Source organism: Sinocyclocheilus rhinocerous, unplaced genomic scaffold, assembly GCF_001515625.1.
Source record: "Sinocyclocheilus rhinocerous isolate Xijiao unplaced genomic scaffold, SAMN03320098_v1.1 scaffold335, whole genome shotgun sequence".
Classification (NCBI taxonomy): Eukaryota; Metazoa; Chordata; class Actinopteri; order Cypriniformes; family Cyprinidae; genus Sinocyclocheilus; species Sinocyclocheilus rhinocerous.
The window spans coordinates 585,552-608,506 of NW_015659708.1; the positions used below are offsets into that span (position 1 = coordinate 585,552).

The window sequence follows — 22,955 nt, forward strand, 5'->3', positions numbered from 1 at the left end:
GGCCCATTTTGGACTCGGACTTGTCTCGGACTCGATTGGTTAAAGACTCGGACTCGACTTAGGTGGACTCGAACCCAACACTAAAAATGAATGAAAATCCTTAAATATAACAACTTCTCCTTAAATACAATTCTGACACTTGCAGTTGATGACAATGCAAACTTTGACATGTTGGCACTGTAGATGGTTCCGTTCATTCCCATTGTATCATCAGAGGCCCAAGCACCGATATTCAAAATTGTGCAAATCATGCAAAATTGTGAGACAGGGTATTTAGGGTAGCAACATTTTACTAGTTTTTTTAGACACTAAGTGAAAGTTTTGAATTTTTGAAAAAAATAAAAATAAATCAATTGGTGAAATGTCAATACATTTTATTATTTGATCATTTACTGTAAATACTGCATAATTATTCATATCAAAGCCTATTTTACCACTTAATAAAAATATATATTGTTATAGCAATGAGAAAATGACAAAACAGTTGAAATTTTTTTTGAATAATTACATGGAATAATTGATTGAATTGGTACCTCTTTGTAAGAACAACAGATTTATTTTTTTTTTTTTGCCACTAATATTTCTTACTAAAAAATTGTCTCAAATTTTTGTATGTTCAAAATTTCAGGCCATGTAAGCATTTTCCCATCACTTGAATATCACTATGAATTGCATCAGCTGGCTTTGACTAGCGTTAATATGCAATTGTTCTGACATTTTCAGAGTATCACTGTTATGTGTTGTTTTTAACCCACATAAAGTGAAAATTATTTATTAATTCATTGATTTATACAGCTGTTGCAATTCTTCTAAGCTGGGCCTCTGAGGGTTAAACACTTGTGAAAGAGGAATGTATTATTCATTCTGATAGCAGTTTTGATAATGGAGCAGTTTACATCTTACATTTACAATTTATCATCATGCTTGTCTTTTTGGTAAAGTTTATTAAAATAAAATAAAGCTAGTATGCTTATGTTTCAAAGCAAATCACTGGAGGCAGAGTTTTTACATTTATAACAAAGCTCGCCGATAACATCTGCACTTTGATGTAGCGTGTGTCTATTGGGCCCTTACAAAAACCAAACTGATGTTTAATCACGGCGAGAAAAAGCGAAAAAGTTCCTATCACATTGCATCAAGCTGACCCCAATTTTTTCCCCGTTCTTTTCCATGCGGGAACTGTGACAGGCACTTTGAATGTGCTCCTGTATCAGTCACTGATTAGGGTCTGAAAGTCTGGGTGCTTGGACACTGTGGAGAATTAATCAGTCAAGTTGTTGAACGTCGAGGATGTCTGCTGGCGTGGCCAGTCCTGTGGGGAATTGAGTTGACCACCTTTGGGTCAGATGGAAACTGTCATTTAATGTCACGCTGCTCAGTAACATTATGGATGCCATCTCCCCTTTCGTAGGTCACGCAACCTCCTTCTCTTTGGGAGCCTTCACGTAAAGGCCAAAGAACGCAGGAGAGTGAGAGAGAGAGTAAGAGTAAAAAGAAAGCGTGGAACGGATACATGAGCGATGAGAGAAGGTTAATCGAGAAATCAAGCTGGGTATATGGAGGAAGTGACTTATCCAACGCATGAGGAGCTTTACCTTATGTTGCTGATTTTGGAGTGCTATGGAATAATTGCTCTGGGGCATTAGAGCTGTCTTTTCTCTTTTCGTTGTCATATTCATACTTCTATAATTAACCAAGACTGATTTGGTAATACAATTGTTAATTGCACTGGCAGAGAAGCCACTTTGAATTAAAAAGGGGGGGGGATGAAATAGGAGCTGGTGGAGTGGGAACGATAGTTCAGTGAAAGGAAACAAAAAAAAGGGGAAGAGAATGAACTGGACATTCGCAATAGAGAGAAAGAGCTTCCAGTGCAGTTCACAAAATGGACTGGATTATATGAAGATTTGAAAAAATTAACAGATTAAACAAGAATGTTATTTGTGAAAACTTTGGAATTACCAAGATTTGGGCTTTTAAATGTGAGCTGTCCCAATAATAAATAAAAAAGACACACTCTCTCTCTCTCTCTCTCTCGCTCTCTGTCTCTTTATAAACAATTATTAAGATAATAATAATGATAAGACAATTAAAATAAGATAATATGTCATTAAAAGCCTTCTGTTTTAAACTGGAAATAAACATTTTGGGATTTGAATAAAAAGACTGAATAAGACTTTGAATAAGAAAGAAAGAAAGAAAGAAAGAAAGATCAGGGATTAAAGATTTCTCGGCTTTGAACCTAGAAATAAACATTTTATGATTTACATAAAGACGTAAATGATGTTCAAGAAAGTGAGATTTTGAGATTTGATTTGAATGAATAAATGTATGTCAAAACATCTGAAAATCTGGGATTTGAATTTGGAAATGAACCATTTGAACCATATTAGGATTTAAAAAGTTAAATAAATAAATAAATAAAATTAATAATCCTGCACTGTTTCTATATAACTAATCAACAGCAAGTAAAGTTGTAACCGTGATCATGTGACTTTTTTGTACAGACAGTCAGATGCTCTTGTTTCTGGCTCAAGATGCTCTTTGATCATTCTCAGATCATGCTGGAGAACATGATCATCAGGTTTTACAAGAGCTTGTTGAGTTCAAGGAGCTGTTCGAATGCTGCTATCATTAAAGCAAAAGAGAGACAAACCAAATACTATTCTGATGTGTTTATTTTTAAACTAAAATGTTTGTGCTCATAATACAATTTTTTAAGTGAAATGTATTCAGTTACAAAAGCGCACAAAATAGAAGCATTTTTACGAGTTGTTTCAGACGTTCAGAATCAACTGTATTTATATTCCCACTCCTGACCTGTGCTTCATTCTCTTTCAGCAGCCTGCGTGTACGAGCCCCTCCCGGGTCATCAGTCAGGTTGAGCATCACCACGCTCTTTCTCTCCCAGCCGATGAAGGAGCCATCTATCATGCCTTCTACCATGGCCAGGAAGTCCTCATAGCCGTGGTGGCGTGTGGTAACCACAGAGAAAGCCGTCCAATCAAACTCCTCCAGAACTTCGAAAATAACCTCCAGCTGCAGGCCAGTGGAGCACAAGAACTGCAAGTAGACGGAGCCGCTCTCCTGAAAGAGCAAGAAAATGTGGGACATGGAGAAACTTCGCAACATAGTATTTTGCATAAACAGAGGAACTTCTGAAAGGACCAGGGCATCTAAGATTCCCATTCCAGCCTAAATTTTCTCTGAACATCTGTTCGTAGTTTTAGATCAGTCATCTACAAGCCCTTTGTTTCAGTATATCTCATTCATCAGGTTTTTTCTCTTCCCTCCATTTACCCTCTGCTTCTTACTCATTCAGATCAATACAGTCATTCTTAATACCCACACAGCATGACGTAAAGGATTCATTGCTATTCATAAGCCTGTGTTTCCGGTGACATTAGTGTCCTTGGCTGCTTTAGGATTCGAAACAGTCAGGTTGGCTTTGCTTCAGCTCATCTCAGCATCTTTTTTTCTATACCCCGGAAGGTGACCATTCCACTGTACAATCGAGGAGATTTATGACTCTGACATAAAGCCGTATTTCTGATAGTGAAAAATAGCAACGCTTAGTCTGACACTTGCTAATGCATCATAATCATGATCAAATATATCACAAAGGTGGCATGACACCCGTTTTGTGCCTGCTGGTGACACTGGCCATTAAATGAGAAAGTGCACCGTCTTTATAATTGAATTTATTTCTTGAAAATTCAGATGAGCTAAGTGTGACCTCTGTAGATCTTTGAAGGGTCATTTCTGGGCAGATGCGTTGTGTATACTGCAGCTGCTAAAACAACACATTAGAGTAAATATTGTAATTGCAGCGATGCAAATTACATACAGACAAATCATCATTTCCACATCAGATTACTTACATCTGCACGTAAACAGCTTGATCTGAAAAAAGTTTAGATTATAGAAAATATTTTAAGTGTATTCATGCCTTTAGAGAAGTTTACATTGAGAAACGTAAGTGTGAAGTGCTCTGCGAGAACGAGGGCTTTGTGTCTGTATGCTTTAAATACCTGTGGGTTAAATATGCCAGGCTTAGCTGCACTGTTTTTGGTATAGCTTAACTTAGAACGTCACTTCATTTGCTGGGTTTACACAAACATCAACCATGACAGAGCGAGTGAAGAGATGTGACCATTCAAGACGGCCCCTGTTATAATAATCAAAGCTGTCACTGCACACGGCTACCGTACAGCTTCGTTGATCATAATGGAGGTGATGATACAACATATAGTGGTGTTACATCCATTTGTAAAAGTGAATATTAGCTTAGGTTTTCATATACTGAATTTGACTTAAGCACATATTTGCTGGTCCATAACATCTATATTTTTCCACAGACATTATTATTTCTGGATTTTAATTTGAAAGAGCCAAAGTGCTCATTTTATCTAAATGGTCTGAGTCATCTATGTATGAATTAATAATTCTGTGACTGCAAAAACAGCCTATTCAAGTTCACGGTTAATCAATTTATTTCTAGAGTTATAGAAAGATTAAAATAATAACCACTTTATGAAGTCAAATCAACCCAGAATCCAAGTCAAAATGAGCTACCATCTATGTTAAATGTGTAACCCAGCCTGCTGGGTAACTGAGCACCCCAACTTGTCGGATAAGATTAGCACAGCATGTGTTCAGTCTATTATTTACCCAACTTGGCTTGTTTTTAACCCAGTATAGACACCTGACATAATGACACAACAAAATATGGGCCATGGCAACTACTAACAATTTGCTGTTGAACTCGCTGATGTTAAGTTTGTCTTCATCTAGAACAGTTTTCCCCATTACAAACACTTCCTATGCAAATAAAATCTCAATTAACTCCACAGTACTTTTCCCTTATGAATAGTTTCCCCCTAGGCGTTACCTTGGCAATCTGGCAGTTTTTTTTCTATAATTACACTTACACTGTTAGTATATTCATGATACATACCTGTAAAATACAGAGAGGAATTTTTAACATCTCTGTCAGCATTCAAGACACTCAGCATGTTTTCTAACATGCTCATTACAACACAAACATGCTAAACAAGTGTTCATACTGTGTGACCAAAGGATAAAGCCAGGCTATTATGTCGAGTCTTTCAAATAATAACCAGACAGAGGAGCCGCAAACCTGGTGAGGAGAAAAATATCACGACTGCAGAGCATTAACCAGGCATAAAGGCTCACTTCCGCTCTATATTTAAATGAAGACTAGCTTGTAAAAGCTCAAAGAGCTTACAGTAGTACTGTAACTTGCAGCAGTGAAGCACCTAAATGGGTCAGGTTATATGTTCCATGTTTCGACATTTCCTTCAACTCCACATTGGAATCAAATACCTTGATAAATTTGATACACCAAAATTGGAGCAGGTAAATATCTTTTATTATATTTTACTGAGAGCGAAAGGGAGGGAGGGAGAGAGTCATTTCAGACCTTCCTGACATAAATATACAATGAAATTAAAATATATAATTAAAAAAATAAATATTTACTCTATAATTGATGGTGAATATAGGTTTTGTTTTTTTTATTATTTACAAAAAAACAACAACAATAATGCTTTCCTTTTTTTCAACTTAAATGCATTTGTTTAAAACTGAAGCAATGAGCATTTCTCTATTTCTTTTTCATTCTTTTTGGAGGTGGGGGCTGGGCTGTCTGAGGTGTTTGTGCTTTCAAAAGAATCCCAGTACTAACAGACTCAAGTCTCTTCTGATGCTGCAGCTTTGATTCGGCACTTGAAACTGGTTTTGCAGCATGCATTAAATGCATTGCAGGTGGGAAGATTTAGATTAAATTGCAAAACAATATACAGTATATTAAACACTACTAGATCAATTTCAGCTCTAAATGACCCCAGATGTAAATCTATATGTGCTAATGAAGTACCTTCTGTTAGCAATTACATTCTGTACATAGAGTATTGGAACAGCCTGTTCTGCAACCTCTTAGCAGCCAAACCAAACACATTATATTTTTGGAAACGTATAGATCAATTCTATATTGGTAAGAATATAAAATCAATGTTCCTTTTTCCTCTCAAAAATGACCTATTTAAATGTGACACAAGACATTTTTTATTTGAACTCGATTGTTTTAGGAGCGGAAATTTTGATGCGTTGTGCCAATTTCTCACACATATCACATATAGGCATCTGAAGAGTCCAACAATCTAAATGGAACACTTACAGCTATTAATATAATCTTTTTTTTAACAATTACCCACTTGTAATCAGAGGTCACAACCTTTAGAATGACTCCACAGTGATACATTTAATGCTGTTGCTAGGGAGATTTGAAAGGCTTCAAGATGTATTGCATTCTTGTAGGAATGTCACATATTTATAGCATTGCATAGCTTTGCATTGTAATTGCGTTGCAACCGAATTCTGCTGGTTTCATATGCGCACACTATACTTGAACCAGAAGTTGTGCACGTGCTAGCTTGTGCCCCTGAGATGGCAATAATCGTCTGTACTGCATTATGTGCCATATTGAGGTCCAGATGGACCAAGTTATTTTATTTTATTCAAAAACTTTCAGAGAATAAAATGGACCCTGGAAGGCTATGTTTAAAAATGACACCAAAAAATCTGCCTAAAACAGATGCAATATGCAATTCTACATTTATTTTTCATTCTTTTAGGGGGAGAGCGAGTGCCGGAGGTGTTTGTGTTTTCAAAAGAATCCCAGTACTAACAGACTTCAGTCTCTTCTGATGCCGCAGCTTTGATTCGGCTGAAATCAATCTACATTGAGCACTTGAAACTGGATTTGCACTTGCAGCATTACATTTTGCAGCTCTGGCAGTGTGTGACGGGTGCCAAAACAGAGTCTGAAACATCTACTTTCTTCTCACACAGAAATATTTAACCACATGATGTAATTAATTACTGTCCTAATTAAACCAGTTAAGTGACTCCTTTGTGCCGTGCTCTGGTTGGCGGTTTGTGAAGAGGTAAAAGAAGTCTCTGGAGACATGCCCTGCGAGAGAGTTAACTCCATGGCTCCAAACCCACGCTCTCACCAATCCACAACACATGAGCCTTTCTAAGTGTAGTTAATTAAAGCCTAAGCAAGCAAATGGAAATGTAATGTAATATTTTTCCACAGGAGAGAAATGCGGTGGCAGAGAGGCCGTCTCCCAAGTGTGAATAAAACAACATAGGTAGCCTGAAACTTATTCGAGTTTAATTGGTCATCTTAATTATGCTGAAATCTTATTAAGTAGTACGACACTGTGAATTTTTAGTCCATCGTCACATGTGAGTGGCAGATCCTGGTTGCTGCAGAATAAATAATTTAAGTAGGGATTTTTCCAAACAAGCCCAGGCGTGTTTGTTCAAAAGAGGGGGGAAAAGTGCGAAACAGACAGAGATTTTAAATATTGTAAATCCAGGGCATGTGTTGACAGCATGAGGCTTAAGTGACAAAAGAGACCTTCAAAAGGCCTCTGACTGAGTCATTTCAAATACAATGTCATCTACAATGTCATCAAATACAATGTCATCATTTCAAATACAATGTCATCTTAATACTTTTTTACATTTAGATTAAAGGTGCTTTAGCTGTTTTCTTTGGAATACATCAAATCAAATCAAATCAAATCCTGACAATCACTAAAATGTGTCCTGAAATATCCTACCTGACCAGTGTTGGGAAGGTTACTTTGGAAATGTAATAGGTTACAGATTACAAGTTACCATACTTAAAATGTAATAAGTAGTGTAACTTTTCAATTACTTTATTAAAGTAATGTAACTGATTACATTTGATTACTTTTTGATTACTTTTCTAAATTTCTAATGTATGTGGGAGTGTGTGTGAAAAAAGCAGATGTAACCCCCTTTGTAATCCTTAACATTTTCATAAGTAACTGTAATTTAATTACATATTTTTTCTCAGTAACTGTAACTGATTACAATTACTTTTATTTTGTAATTAAATTACGTAATTCCGTTACATGTAACTAGTTACTCCCCAACACTGTACCTGACAGCCCCAGGGTCTATAAACAGCAAAAATGAATCTGGGAGTGTCTCACACTTTTTCAGCCAATCAGAAATCCTCTGTGCATCTGCCATTCTGAAATGTCTTTAGAGGGGTGATACAACTTTAAAGGTCAAAAGGTACAATTTTCTCAAGTTATGGTCAAATGATCACTTTTTTTGCGAAATGTTTGCATCACTTTTGCAAACATTTCGCATTTTTTCGCAAGTTTATTTGTATAGCGCTTTATCGCTTTTCACGATACAAATCCTCTAAGCCATAACATAGATAATTTTATTGAATTTATTTTATTTTCTTAAATGTGTATATATATATAGTATTTATAGAGTTTTAGCTTTTAGTTTTAATTACTTTTTCTTATTTGTAAGTCGCTTTGGATAAAAGCGTCTGCTAAATGACTAAAAGTAAAAGTAAAGTAAAGATAAATTCCAGTGTGTATAGGCACCATAACTCAAAAATTATCTACCATAACATTGGTAAAACATTTTACTATTGTACACAACATTCTGTTCTGTTTACTGCCCATTCACTGTTTAAAAAACCCCCGGGTGACCTGTATTGTTGACTAATGCTTAATACTTTGAATAATTACCCACTGTTTCACTAAAATTAGAAGAGGCATATCTGGGAGACAGCTCAGTGCTTTTCCAGGCCACTGAGAGCAGTGTACATAGAGAGGACAACTGAGGTCATGGCTGAAAAATGACCAAATACTATTACATCTCTGGGGGAATGTGTTTTGTGCATTCCAGGGCAAAAAAAAGAATTAGGTCTAAAGAAAATGGTAATGAGCTTCAGTTTTTTTTTCAATTAGACTGCACCAAGGGGTCAGGGTTTGTCTGGCTACTCTAGTGCAGGCAGCACCTGCTAGATGATGTCGTAACTGCATCAATGGAGAAAGATGTTTTTTGTAATTTAGTATCTGTGGATTTCTAAGGGAATACATTTTTTTTGCAAGCAACAAATAAATCACATTTTATAACAGAAATTCCACCTTTGCCCAATATGTTTTAAAAGTGCTCTCAAATGTGTAAAATTAACTTTTAGTTTCGTGAAACTTACAAATGAAATGATGCAGAGGCACAGAGTTTCACAAACTTGTTGCACGAGTTTCACAACAAGAAACTCACAGCATGCTGACAGCAGGCTGAAAGCAATGGTTTATAGTTGTAAAAGTTTGAAATTAGTATTTTCCCCCCATACACACCAATTGTTTCTCCAACTGGGGTCGTATGGAGTACCATCACGTTCGTTTTGTGTGGTTTTTGAAGCATCAACTTTGAGGGACCAATGAAAGATGGTCTTTATGGACTTAAAAAGATGGATTATATTATTTAAACTCTTCATTTGATTTCAACAGATGTAAAAAATAAAACATACACATCTGGAGTAAATAATGAGGAAATTCTCAATTTTGGTTGGGGAATCCATTTGTTTGGAAACAGAAATCGCCTCTATTCTCTCAAATGTAAGTAGAGATATAAAGGTATGAAAGCTTCTTATCACGATTATAGTGACCAAAATTATCACAGTTACCAGTATTATCACGGTATTGTTAAAATGTGCTGGAAATGTTCAAAAAGCACTGACACATAAATCGCTTCACCAAGTTTTATATTTAAAATAAACAAATAACAAATAAAATTACTTTTTGTTTGCATAAACACTAAAACAATAACATTACCAATGATGTCCGGCTTTTAAATGGCAACATGACTGACAACAGTTTATCTAATAGCATGTATTAGATAAACTATATAATATGTATTTTGTCTGCTTCATAAATAATTTTAGATACCTTATCCAAATTATTTAAATGTGTAGAATCCACATAAGCTTATTTTTCATCAACAGATCAAAATTTACAGCAGGGCATTCAAATTCGGTGTTTATTCGGCCAGACAAAAACTGCACACTGGCTGAATGTAAATGTAATTCTCTGTAAATCCACTCTCTGACACTAGGTGGCACTTATGGAACAGCAGAATTACAGCTGTTTCCCATAACCTCTGCGGACTAAGCAGCACTGCAATTAAGAACACTACTTTATTAGGTATTACATGGAGCGAAGATAAAAACAAAATGCCATCATCAAATCTTTTCTGAAGACGGCCAGAACCTTCAGAGGTACATTCATATAATTAATTAATTGATATATTAATTTGTACAATTCCCTTAGCACTCTTTGAAAACCAGTTTTCTGCCATGTTTTCACAAAAAACGAAACTACTCTGCATGCTGTGCGACCTGAGACTGTTACTTAAAACTTTGCTTTATGCTAGATAGTATTTATTTATCCTGAGTTGTTCAAATCGCAGTAATCAAAAATGGTTTTAATGATAATTTAAATATGAAACAGCAATACTAACCGTGGGGAATTTTATCATGATTTATTATTAAACCGGTAATCGTTCCATCCCTAAATGTAAGCCAACAAGAATGAATCTTAACTCTTACCTGTGGCTCCCTCCCCAAGCCAGCCCCTCCTCCAACAGCAATCACAGGCACTCCTGTCTGGGCCGAGACAAATTCCAGCATAGGTGCCAACGGTGCCCGATTGGGTGGTGGCGGCTTCTCTTCCTCAAACACAAGGCCTTGTAGCGGAGTGGTAGCCAGTAACTCGCACAACTGTAGCAAGAGGCTCCCAGGACTGCTCTCATTCACGGCCAGCCAGATCACGTTCGCGGGTCCCCATGGTGTCATCACACTCTCACCCACCTGTCCTGACCAGACCCGATTCAGAAAACCCGTCCCAGAGTTGCTGCTGCTGCTGCTGCTTGGCCCGGCACCAGAGCCGGAACCCGCCGAAGAGGCGCCGCCCACGCCCCCCACCCCGGCGCTCGTTTCCGGGAGGTGGGAGGAGCCGGAGTGGACCACAGCGATGTTGACTCCGCCCGAAGCCCCTCCAGAGTCCCTCTCTCTCTCCCGGGGGCGGAGCAGCAGTGGGGGGGAGGGCTGGGCCGGCCCAGTGCACGCCAACACAGCCAATAAGAACGAAAGGGCGGGCCTCGCCGCCATGACACGGCCAAAGAGTCACTTGGGTGGGTAGCACTTTATGCAGGACCTTGAGGGAGAAAAGAAAGAAGAACTGTTAGAAACACGGCAACTGAACTGAACAGAGGGAAAACATGAAAGGCAAGCCATCAGCATACAGTCCATCAGCATAAATTAGAACGACACCAGACACCAAGATGCATTAACCTGGCAGAGGTAGTTTAGTCCCTGCACGGTGACTGGAGAAGAAAGCTAACACATCTCACCTCTCTGAACCCCACCATTCCCCAGGGAACATGGGAAATCATTACTCCTCCTGCACTGATTCACGGTTTAGATCCTTCAACGCAGGAGAGAGTCTCAATTCTCCGCTATAAATCTGCCTGGTCGTAAAGCGTCCATCCCTGCCTGGGTAGATTCAGAACAGACTGAGTAAATAAAAGTGAATATAAAGAAGAACAGAGGGGATGAGGCCGCCCTCCGCGCCTTTTGTTTGTGTTCCTCGCACAATGAGCAAAAAAGCGAGAGCACACAACAACGAGAGATGGAAGGGAGACACGGCGTGCTTGTGCTGATACAAATGGCAGGCCATGTAAGCGCCAGCAACACCATGAATCATTTTCAAGTCACTTTGTACGCCAGCCATCAAAACCTACCCACCCATCCCTCCACCTTCACTGTAGACGTGCACATACACACTCTCTTTAATTAACCTCCCACTAAACACACTTATATACACACAAATAACGTGTATGTGAGCACACAGACAGGCAATAGTGTCTATACCTATATTCCTATATTCGCATATTAAAGTAAAGCACTGACTCAGGGCTTGGCAGCATATTCACACACCCACAAACGCAAATGCACATCTATCTCTCCGTCATACTGGCTACATTTCAGCGCCGGAGCTGCTAATGTCATAGCTTTGAACCAGAAGGCACGCTGACGTCATCATTTCTTCTCTCATTTCCCTCCTTCTCTCTCCCCCATTAATTCTCCTTGTCGTTCTTTTGACACTGGGGAAAAAGACACACAGAATCGGGGATAAAGACTTGGGAAAGCAAGATCCGTTTGGGAAAGACCAATAGGCAGAGAAGAGGGGGTGAAAAAAATTAAAGAGATGTGGATGTTTGGATGGGAGCAGAGTGTGTTAAGTGGGAATGAAGAGAAGAGGTGGAAACGATGGGAGCAAAGTAGGTAAAAAGAGAAATATTTAAGAGCGAGTTCATTAACGTAAAGGACAGATGCCTAAAAGGGAGTTTTGAGTCAAGGCGAAAGGGCCTATCAGAGGGTCTGCTGCATAATTCAGCACATCATTACAGCATTCACACCGGCCTATAGGCAAAGACTGCAGTGGCGAGTAAGGGGGAAATACTGCGCACTAAATGGAAAAACACAAACAAAATTTATTTAGCTCTTGTGTTATTATGTCTAGAGCACAGCACTTCAAGTGGATGGCAAAGGGCTATAGGTTTCAGTTCTCATTTGGTGTGTTGAAATTCAAAGGGATTGCGGACCAGAGAAGGTGACTTCTTTGTGTATCAAGCATAAAAATCCATTAAAATTATAATTCCGCTTCAAAGAAATACGAAGTAACGGATGGATAAGAAAACAATAACCCGTACAGTAGACCGAGTCTAGATAGGAACATCTGTTCTGGATAGTTAACTGTGATTATAAATGAAGCTGTGGAGGTATAAAGCTCCTTATGTTAGATTTAAATGGGTTATTAGTAAGAGAGTGCAAACAAACACAGTAGAGCAGGAAGTACAACACATACCTCAGGCAAAATCATCAGACTTACTTCTAAACAGGAAGTAAATTGAAAAGGAGGTTAAATATTTGATAGGTTAAATATTTATAGGCACTATAGATATTTCCAAAGCAGTTTTTTTAAATATCAGGCTAACATGGCAAAGTAATTATGGGCAATTATGAACTCTGTAAAGGTGCAAGGTTTGACGCTAAAGTCTGGTTTGTATTAGGGCTGGGTATCGTTCAAAAATTGTCGATATCGATACCGATACCTTGACTTTGATACCGGTTCCTGAACGATACTTTTTTCGCTACCAATTTTATGAAATCAATTTTAACAAAATTACATTATCTAAAAAAAAACGTTGGTTTTATTTTTCAGCTTGTTGATGTTTATACAAACTCAAAGACTCATCTCCTGAGCCACTGCACAAAGGAACAAAATGTAACCAACACAATAAATCAGTGCAAAATAGTTTTAATAAAGCTCAAATAGTCTTCAGTTTACACATCTGTTAGGCTACATTTACACTAGCTAGTGTTCGTTTTAAAATGCATAGCTCAGACAGAATTATGATTTTTGATAATCATATTATTCATATGATGATTTATGATTTTCCACTGATTTACTGATGAGCATTAGCAGCTTCCAGCGCTGTCTGCTTGTGTTCTCTCTTCCATGATCGCTGCTCTGACTCAGAGGTAAGAACTCGATACCCAGCCCTAGTTTGTATACACCAAGGAACCGCATGACTTCTCGTGAAAATGAGGTTGAGGGTTCTTGTCATCTAGGCCAGTGGTTGTGCCCTCAGGAGGCATGCAGCATGACTCTGAAAAACATCATTTTTAATATGCAAAAATAATGAAAACAATTACTTTATGATGTTACTGTATTTCATTCAAACAGTTAATTTTTCATGTTTTATTTGTAAAAGTCTATTTTTAATTTTAAATATACGTTCATGCATATATACTGTAAGACTCATGCATAAGCAGCACTGTTACATCAGCAGTGCGGAATGTAAATAAGTAATGTTCACTTTTTATTTGACGATATGCTCACAAGTGTGTATATCACACTCTTACTCTAGGCAAAAACTAAGATGATGGACAAAACGGCAAGATATTATTCTGTTTGCCCTTAAAGTCTGTGAGCTTGACTTTCTGAAGACGAGCTTAAAGAGTGGGCTGCTTTTGACTCTGGAAGACTGAATTCAGCAGCGATATCGACAATGAAACCAGACAGCAGTTCAAGCCTTTCGAAACAGAAATTAAAGGCTTTAAGACAGTACAGTACATTGCTCCTAGTTCATAAATATTAATTTATTCTATATGAATAATGATTTGAAATAGATTTGCAAAACCAAAAAGGTAAAGCAAACATTGTTCCCTATTTTTATGAGCATTTAAAAGCCTGTTGCCACATGCTGATGATGGAAGCGCTTCGGCACATCAGAAAATAGTGTGAAAGCAGAACAGAGGGGAACAACTGAAATTGGTTATGGACTGAAGCAATCGTACAAAGTGTGAAAACACTCAAAGTCAGGCAATTTGGCTAGTCACTGTCTCTGTGAGTGGCCGTCTGGTGCTTAAGACTCTGTGCTGATAACGCAGACGTCACAAATGTGATTCTGGGCAGGACTGACACATAAACTGGGGAGTTTCTAAGTGAAGCCTAACACAATCAAGTCTTTCATGAAGACACTTAATACCGTGTTGCTCTAGGGAAACAGCTCCTGCCATTTGTGTAAAATAGTAGAAATCGTCTGCTAAATGACAAGTAAGCTTCATGAAAGCACACTGGCGACTAAACTTGCACATAGAAATGAAAATGCCACCATGCAGTAACTTCACAATCATCAAGTAAACAAAATGATGTTTTTTTTCTATTGTACTTCAGAAAATATACATTACTTAGAGCTAGATGTTGTGACAAAGCAGCTGCTGAAAGACAAAGAGAACTTCATGCTGCTAAACAAGCTTTAAAGGGGTCATATGATGTTGATAAAAAGAACATTATTTTGTGTATTTGGTGTAATGAAATGTGTTTATGCGGTTTAAGGTTCAAAAAACACATTATTTTCCACATGCTGTACATTATTGTTTCTCCTCTATGCCCCGCCTTTCTGAAACGCGTCGATTTTTACAAAGCTCATCGGTCTGAAAAAGCGAGGTGTGCTCTGATTGGCCAGCAATCCAGTGCGTTGTGATTGGCCGAACACCTCAAGCTTGTGATGGAAATGTAATTTAAATTGCATCATATGACCCCTTTAAATATGTTATACTCCAGTCTCAGAACAAGCAACAGGTCTAAAATAAATCAACTACCACCCCACAATTAAAAGTCTGATTCAAAGTATGCTACTTCAGAATATTAAAAAATGTAAATGGGATTCTAAAGGGATAGTATGCAATTTTACCTTCCCTGTGGGGTATTGTTCTGTGAGTTCATGTTGTTTCCCCAAGAGTATGATGGCAATAAATATTTCAGTCTCGACACACAGGTCGCACAGTGCAAATCTGTTCAGGGTTGATAAGTAGAATTAACTCATTCTGGGGCGAGTGACCTCATGATGAAATGAGTCAAAGAAAAAATGTCTTGAGATTTCTGTGGCGTACTGTAAAGTCAATATACATTTTCTGCATGGTGACCACATCTTAGCACATCACCGCTCTCCAATATGTACTGTAGAGAATTTCTTGGGCTCAAGAAGCTGAACCAATAATCTGAAGCAAAGTAATCTGAAGCATAATGAGCAAAACTAGCATTTCTACAAAAAGCTTCATGAGATAATAATACAGAGGTTCATGAGAGAAGAAGTAATAGGAATAGAACTGATTTCTCAATTCGATTAGATTCCAATTCACAAGCTCTCGATTTGATTCCGATTCATTTGAGCATATTTCAGGTATAAATGCTTCTGTTGTGTACATATGAGAAGTAAAAGACCAAATTTTAGAACCAATATTGGGATTGCTGAATAAAGGCTACATTTAATCAGAATTATTTTTTACCCTGTTATAAAAGTTTTTTGTTTGTTTGTTTGTTTTTGAATCTTACCATTGCAATCAATTTTTTGATCCAGTTAAGGGAAAAAATCTAAAACAGTGGTTCTCAATTTTGGTCACTGTTCTGCACATTTTGAATGTCTCTCTTATCTGGCACACTCAGAAGCTTTCTCCTAATGAGCTGATGATCTGAATTAGATGCATTAAATAAGGAAAACATACAACGTGCACAGCAGTCGGTCCCCAAGACTGTAGTTGAGAACCACTGGTCCAAAGGATTCTTATGATTCAAATCTTATGTTCAACTGACTCTCTGTTCGTTACACAAATCTATTGCGTGACTTCAGAAGACTTGGAACATGCAAGTTGTTTGAAGCACTTTCATAATACTTTTATGGTGCTTCTTTTATCATTTTGGAGCTTGACAGCCCCAGCCTCAATTCACTTTTAAAATATGGAAAAGAGTGGCAGGATATTCTTAAAAACTCACCACTAAAGAAAAAAACAACACCGAGATTTGGAACGACATGAGGGTGTGTAAATAATGAAAAAATTTCAGAACTGTTCCTTTAGTCTTTCAGAACTACATCAAACAAGATAAACTATGGAACTTGTCAAGGGAACTGAAGGGCGAAAATCAAATAAGAGCTACTCGCTGTTCAACAAGCAGGTTCTTTTCAGCGTGGTTCAGCTTGAGGTACTAGCGTACGTGGCAGTAAATTTGTGGAGCTCTGTATCCGACTGACTGACTCTGAGAAATTGACTGGCTTGGAATCCGTTCTCCTAGTCTTCGACTTGCCGGCATGCTTATGACTTGGCATATCCTAGAAAAACAGGATCTATTCACAAAGCTAACAAGAATTTAGCTCTTTTAGTCACAGGTATTCTACATCCGAAATTGCGCTCTTTTCAAAACAGCAATTTGTGCTTCTGTGAATGTCTAAAGCTAAGTACAGTGCTTTGACATGCATTGGTTGTGCTTTTGGTATCCGCAGAGCAACCTCCATTTTTTTTTTCTTGTAAAAAAATAAAAAATAAAAAACCTTTACTCACAGCTTTGGTAAATGCTGGCTCTTTGGGGCATTTTCATGTTAATAATGCACCTTTAAATAACATTCTCGCTAAATGACATCTCTGGGATCGTTCACTCTTCAGCTGTGCCCCCATCCCTCCACCTCACGAGGATTTTGCTGCAGGTAAATTTACAGCAGCGCACTTTCATCGGTCTTGAATGACTGTAAAAATCATTCAGTGTTCCTCAATGAACCCCTATAAATATTCTGGTATGGCACCGTAGCATCTGTGTGCTGGGTTTTGAGTAGCTTGCAAATTTCTTCTTACATGTGCAAGTTGCTTGTCTGGGGAAAAAATGGAGGGCTGAACAGATGGTCACTTGTTCAGATCATAGGTCTGCAGTGCAGTGCTTTCCAGAGAGAAGCACTTATCTGAAATGACTCTCTTGGGGGAAAAAAATAAATATATAGGAGATGCTAATGCTAAAGCCCCATGTCATGCATCAGCATCTGAAAAAGCACACCATGAACCTCTTCCTTGCCATTTCCAATGTCTGGGCGGTATTGACTTCAATGCCTTCAATATCAAAGCCTCTTTTTTGTGAAAGACCTGTATGCTGTGTAAACCACCATCCCTGCAGGTCTTTTTTGTTGTTGTTGCTGCAAGGGATGTGGGTAGATCACTGTCTAACATGCGGTCGTCTGTGATTCGGACATGGAGATGAGTTATGGTGGAGTCCGCTGTCTCATCTAACAGCACGAGCCCTTCATCATTCACAGCTCATGGTGCAGGTTTTACAAAGACTTCTCTGGATGCATTCAACATTCCTATTGTTTAAAATAAAAGTCAATGTTAAACCAACAGCCATAACCCATTTATTTCTGAGTGAAATCAGAACATGAAAAAATATATATATTTTAAAAATAAAGGTGCCAGGATTAACCAAAATGGGATTTAAGCAGCAAGACCATAGAAGAACCATTTTTGGTACCCCAAAGAAACATTCAATGAAGGAGAAGCATTTTTGCCCATTTTGTCACTCTTAAAAATAAAGGCTCTTTCTTGGCATTGTGGTTCAGTTAAGAACCTTTAACGTCAATGGAGTGGAAAAAAAATTAATTAGATTATTAAAAGGTTCTTCACACTAAGAAAAAAAAACACTCTTAAGAATGTTTCACTGAAAGGGAATCAAAAATGGTTATTCTACGGCACTGCTATTAAAACCCCTATTAGTTCATCCAGGAACCTTTATTTTTAAGAGTGAAAACATTTTGTGCAATGGGAAGGTTCCCAGAATGTTAAAGTTTCTTCATGGAAGAATACTTTCCAACAAAGAATGATTCGAAAACTTTTATTCTTATCAGTGAAGGGCAGGACTCAATTTAATTCAGTGGAATTGATTGGATTGTGAAAAGTGGGTGTTACATATCAGAATGGGGTCAGGTGGAAGAGGTCGAAAAATACGAGGAATTGGCGGCATCAACCGAAAAGAAGCCGTTTCAGAGGTGGAGCAGAGGTTATTACATTTTGATGAAAGAATACAAAGAAAATATGAACACAAACTTTTTTTTTCTTTTGAATAACATGCATCAACGAGTCATGCAAAATATGAGCAGAAATGTGTATCAAGCAAGTAAATAAGGTCAATTTCGATTTCATGTTGACTTTAACAAAGACGGATCCCACTGCCCTTTCCAACAGTTCCTATTTCGCAGCGCATAAGCCTATATGTGGTTACAACACATCACAGTTCAGAGTCATATTATTGTAAAATGCAATACATGAGAAAATGTCCACCCACGGTCACTCCAGAGTCCACCACCATCTCCTGAACGCCTCTGCATAGCAAAGTTTTAATGACATAATAATATGCAATACCTTGAAAACCTGCTGTTAATTACTTTGGATAATTAGCAGAGCAGAGACCCCATTCATTGAATACATTACAAAGAGGAACCTTGACGTAAGCCGTCATCCCCTCGGTCTTGCTAGTGCAAAAGAGCACGCACAAGTGCTCTCCACGCGATGCAATAACCTTCTCTGTGGAAAAGGATTCTATAGTGAGGTGTTATCTTTGGATTCACAATCAAGCTGAAGATCCCCTCCCAACAAAAACATCCTCTTAGCAACATATTGCACAACCTCGACCCAAAAGAAAGAAGGAGAAAAGTGAAGTAAAACAAATTCAATTCTGTCAAGACCGAACTGCTTTTCACGGCACTGCAGGGCCCCTGCTCTGACAGAGATGGAATTTCATGCAGCTAAAGATGGCTTCCTCTCACTCAGGCCCAGCCTTGTCCCTCGCAACAGGGGTGACACTCCGTACGCTACACACACGCACCTACAAAAATACAAATTCATATGCCGATGTGCCAGTCCGCTACAGAGCACCTCCATCCCCTATGCAACAGGCACTAATTTCAGAGCATGCATCGACACACAAACCCATCTTTACAGCGTTAAATTCATATTTAATCGCATATTTGTGTTGCGTACGATAATGCCATCATTAGTCAGAGACCCACCTGGCAAAATCAGTCCTGTCATTTCATGAAACAACATCTTCATTCAGTCTTCCACGCAGTTTGGCACAAGTCCACCAGCGTAAAGAGCACAGAATTGCAATTTATTGCACCACAGACACATTACTTCAAGCATATTCTTCAAGAGCGTGTCGCTGCGAGAGAGCAGATTGTACCCGAGAACCAGCAAGCCCCAAAGCACGATGAAGTCAAAGGAGGCGAAATATAAAACGATACACTGAAGGTAAAAGAACGCCTTAGTTTGGGCACTGGTGCAATCTTTTGTATCCACAGAATGACGACGTGATGAAAAAAAGTATTGTTGTTGTAAATGAGGTGTTAAAAAACGAAAAGGAAAAAAGTGTGTTATGGTATCTGTGAAGCTTAAAGCATATGAATCGACAGATGCCAGCCGGCTCTGCTGTATTCTGCAACAAGGGGAATGTAATCAACAGGCATCACTCTGACCTTGTTTCCAGTGTTCTTAACAATCATTTAGTTAATTAGATTTAAAAGAGGCTTGGGAAAATGAGGGTGAAATTCAGCATGGCTGTATTTTACAGGAAATTACAGATTACAAAAGGTGAAAGAGGTTGCGAGCAGAAGGAAAGAGTGAAAGCAAAAGATATAGGCCACAGACAGGGAGGAACAGACATACCAAAAAAAAAAGGGAGCGAGTGAGGGGGAAAGAAACCGAGAGAAGAGGAACAAGAAATATGAGGACAGACCAAGGACAGTAGCAAGAAGGTCTGATACAGGAAAGAAAAACAAGCAAAAATATGCAAGAAGAATGCTAACAAAACTCTGTTTCCTACCTTTTCCCATGCAAGTGTTTCCTGTGTTTCTCACCAGGGCTTAAATGGATTCAGTATTCTCTCTTTCGCTTTCTGTTTTTATATATATATATATACAGTGGGTACGGAAAGTATTCAGACCCCCTTAAATTTTTCACTCTTTGTCAGTCCCATTTGCCTGAGCTAATGAGATGATATTTAGCTGGCTCAGACACAGGTTCTTAAAGAGAGCTGCTGGGAATTGCAGGCCGGCCGGGGGCCTCAGGGCCCACTCCACCATGCAGATGGAACTCTCACACTTAAACAGGGTCAGTCACTGATTTACAAACACCACATCATTTCAATTAAATAAATTGAAAATTTATTCAAAATAAAAAAATGCATTCAAGGTGAACCGCAATCAGCACATGTTGAGTTTCCTTGCTCAGCTGACATTATATCTGAGAAATAGACAAAAACAGTGGCAACTCACTTCAGGATTTAATGAATATTAAATTTTTTTCAAAATATGCAACCTTTAATTAAAACTGGGTTAACCTCACAAAATCAAGAACATGCCCGATTTCATATTTCACACCAAAACGGAAAAAGGAATCAAATTTTGCATAAAGCAAATGATAAAATCATAAAACATTACTTTCAAGGCAAGCCTATACCAAGTTCTTATCTCTAATGCAAAAAAAGTAAATAAATAAATTAACTCATTAAAAATATTTAAATATTTAACATACATTGTATATTTAATAATTATAATAAAGATAAATATACAATGTATTAATTACCCATAATATATTTAAATTAGTACACTTAAATATATAATTTAATAAGGTATCATTTGGAATTTTTATACATTATAGTATAAGAAACTGAAATAGAAGGAAAAAAACACTGTGTGAGTACTCAATTTCGGTCGTAAATTGTAGATTTTAAGTATCAAATGTGGTCGAGTATAGTAACAACAAATATGGCAATGCTCTGTTACATGAACAAATTCAACAAAGAAAGCTGTAAAAAGACATGCACAAGGCATGCAGGCTGATGCTGATGTAACCGATTTTAAACAACATTTACCACATCAGGCCACATCACTGCAATCTCCAAGGCTGCAGTTGATCATAAGGCTGTTGAGTATTTCTAACAGAACTGTCCCTGATGACATCTAGTTATCTGTGGTGTGTGTGGGCCACACTGTACCATTCACTTGTCTGATGTAAAAAATGCACACACACACATATATATATATATATATATATAGTGTGTGTATATTTTTAATCAATAAGGCTATATTTTAAAGGTTAGGTTTGAGGTTGTAGCGTAGCTTTACGTTTGTTACCCTGATGCAAGTTAAACCGCATACAATACATGTTAGTCTCCTTTCAGGTTTGTCACAATACCAAAATTGTAGTAGTTCAGTAGTACATACTAGGGCTGTGTATCACCAGCAAAGTCACGATACGATACGTATCACGATACAGAGGCCACGATACGTATCACGATACATGACTGCACTGAATTTCACCTCAGCAGAATTTAGAAAAACAGCTGTTTATTAAACACTGCTTACTATAGTGCCATTTTTAACTATTGGCAGAGCAGGCAGTTGACCTCTGCATTATGAAGGGCCTCCATAACTGTACCACAGTACAATATAGGTAATGGCATATGTTTCATGTTTACATTGTGCACTCCCCACCAGGTACAATATTCTGATTGTTTGCATCTTGTGGGGCTCGACCTGCAGCATGATTATAAAATCAGAGGGGTAAGCAACTGCAAGCTAGCCAAACACTCAGCGCATCAGGGAGGCAGAGGAAGGGCCTAATTCACCTGACGCTGCTTGTTCCAGGCGCTCTGGAGAAACAGAGAACTCAACTTCTAAAGTGAGAGGAGAACTCCGAATTCAGAGGAATAACGTTGCTCATTCCAGGTAACCCAGTGATATTAAACGCTTCACTTTAAAAAAGTTCAACTAAAAGAAAATTTTTGCTTTAAGCATTTCTAATAAAAATATTTAAATAAAACAAGGAGAGAGAAATAAATTAAGAACAGCAAGCAGTTTTCTCATCAATACTGTTGTTTGATTAAAATAACATTAACACTATATGCTGCATTTACAGATCCAGTATTTTACAGAAATCCCATTTTTGTTCTGGCATCATTAAAATGAGGTGTTAGTGCTCTTCACAAGATCATGCACATAAATTCACATGACAAGGTTCAAAAGCAACTTGGCAAACAATACTAATACTTTTGACATCCCTACTCCCTACTGTAATATGATCTATCAAATCTGTTGTCTTCATTTGAATGCCTAATGAGCCTAGTATTGAATGATATCACTATTTTAAAACTATGCCTAATGCGCTATCTGCACTGTTGCTTTTATTGCCTTGCTCTTCTTTATCCACTAATAAATGCAAAATGTATGCACGCTTTATAGATAACTATGACTGCATCATTAATAAATTAGCTGTACCCATTTATGGGTTCTGCAGCTAGATTAGAGATGCCACTTAATCTGGAACAGTGCCAACAATGAGAGTTATATCTTTGTTATGTTTGGCTGTAACATTAAATTTACTGACGGCCTGCCAGTAGCCTACCATCTCGGTTCGGCGACCTGAAGCAATAACTTTCCCGGCATCAGCGGAGTGGGTCGTCTCGCTCACTGGTGTATGAAACTGGCAGCTGCTCAGCTAGAATTCCTACAAACTGAGATTCGTACAAATTCAACATTGTAGTGAGTGTTAGCTCTGTGAATTTCAAAAAAGACAAAATGGTCAGATTCATCACAAATATTGGTGAAACAAAAAGGTTTTCTTGACACAAGCACACATTTCCTAA

At 37.9% G+C, this 22,955-nt stretch overlaps 1 protein-coding gene across 1 annotated transcript in view; it reads right to left on the reverse strand.

The window, feature by feature from the left end:
• Nucleotides 1-22,955, reverse strand: part of LOC107724118 (glutamate receptor ionotropic, NMDA 2D-like) — a 92,182-nt gene that overhangs the window by 58,283 nt on the left and 10,944 nt on the right. Inside the window, exons 2-3 of the mRNA XM_016532916.1 lie at nucleotides 10,478-11,084; nucleotides 2,821-3,087 (exon numbers count right to left, since the gene is read on the reverse strand). Of these exons, the coding sequence (XP_016388402.1) occupies nucleotides 2,821-3,087; nucleotides 10,478-11,038 (828 nt within the window). The 5' untranslated portion in view covers nucleotides 11,039-11,084. The remainder of the gene's footprint in view (nucleotides 1-2,820; nucleotides 3,088-10,477; nucleotides 11,085-22,955) is intronic.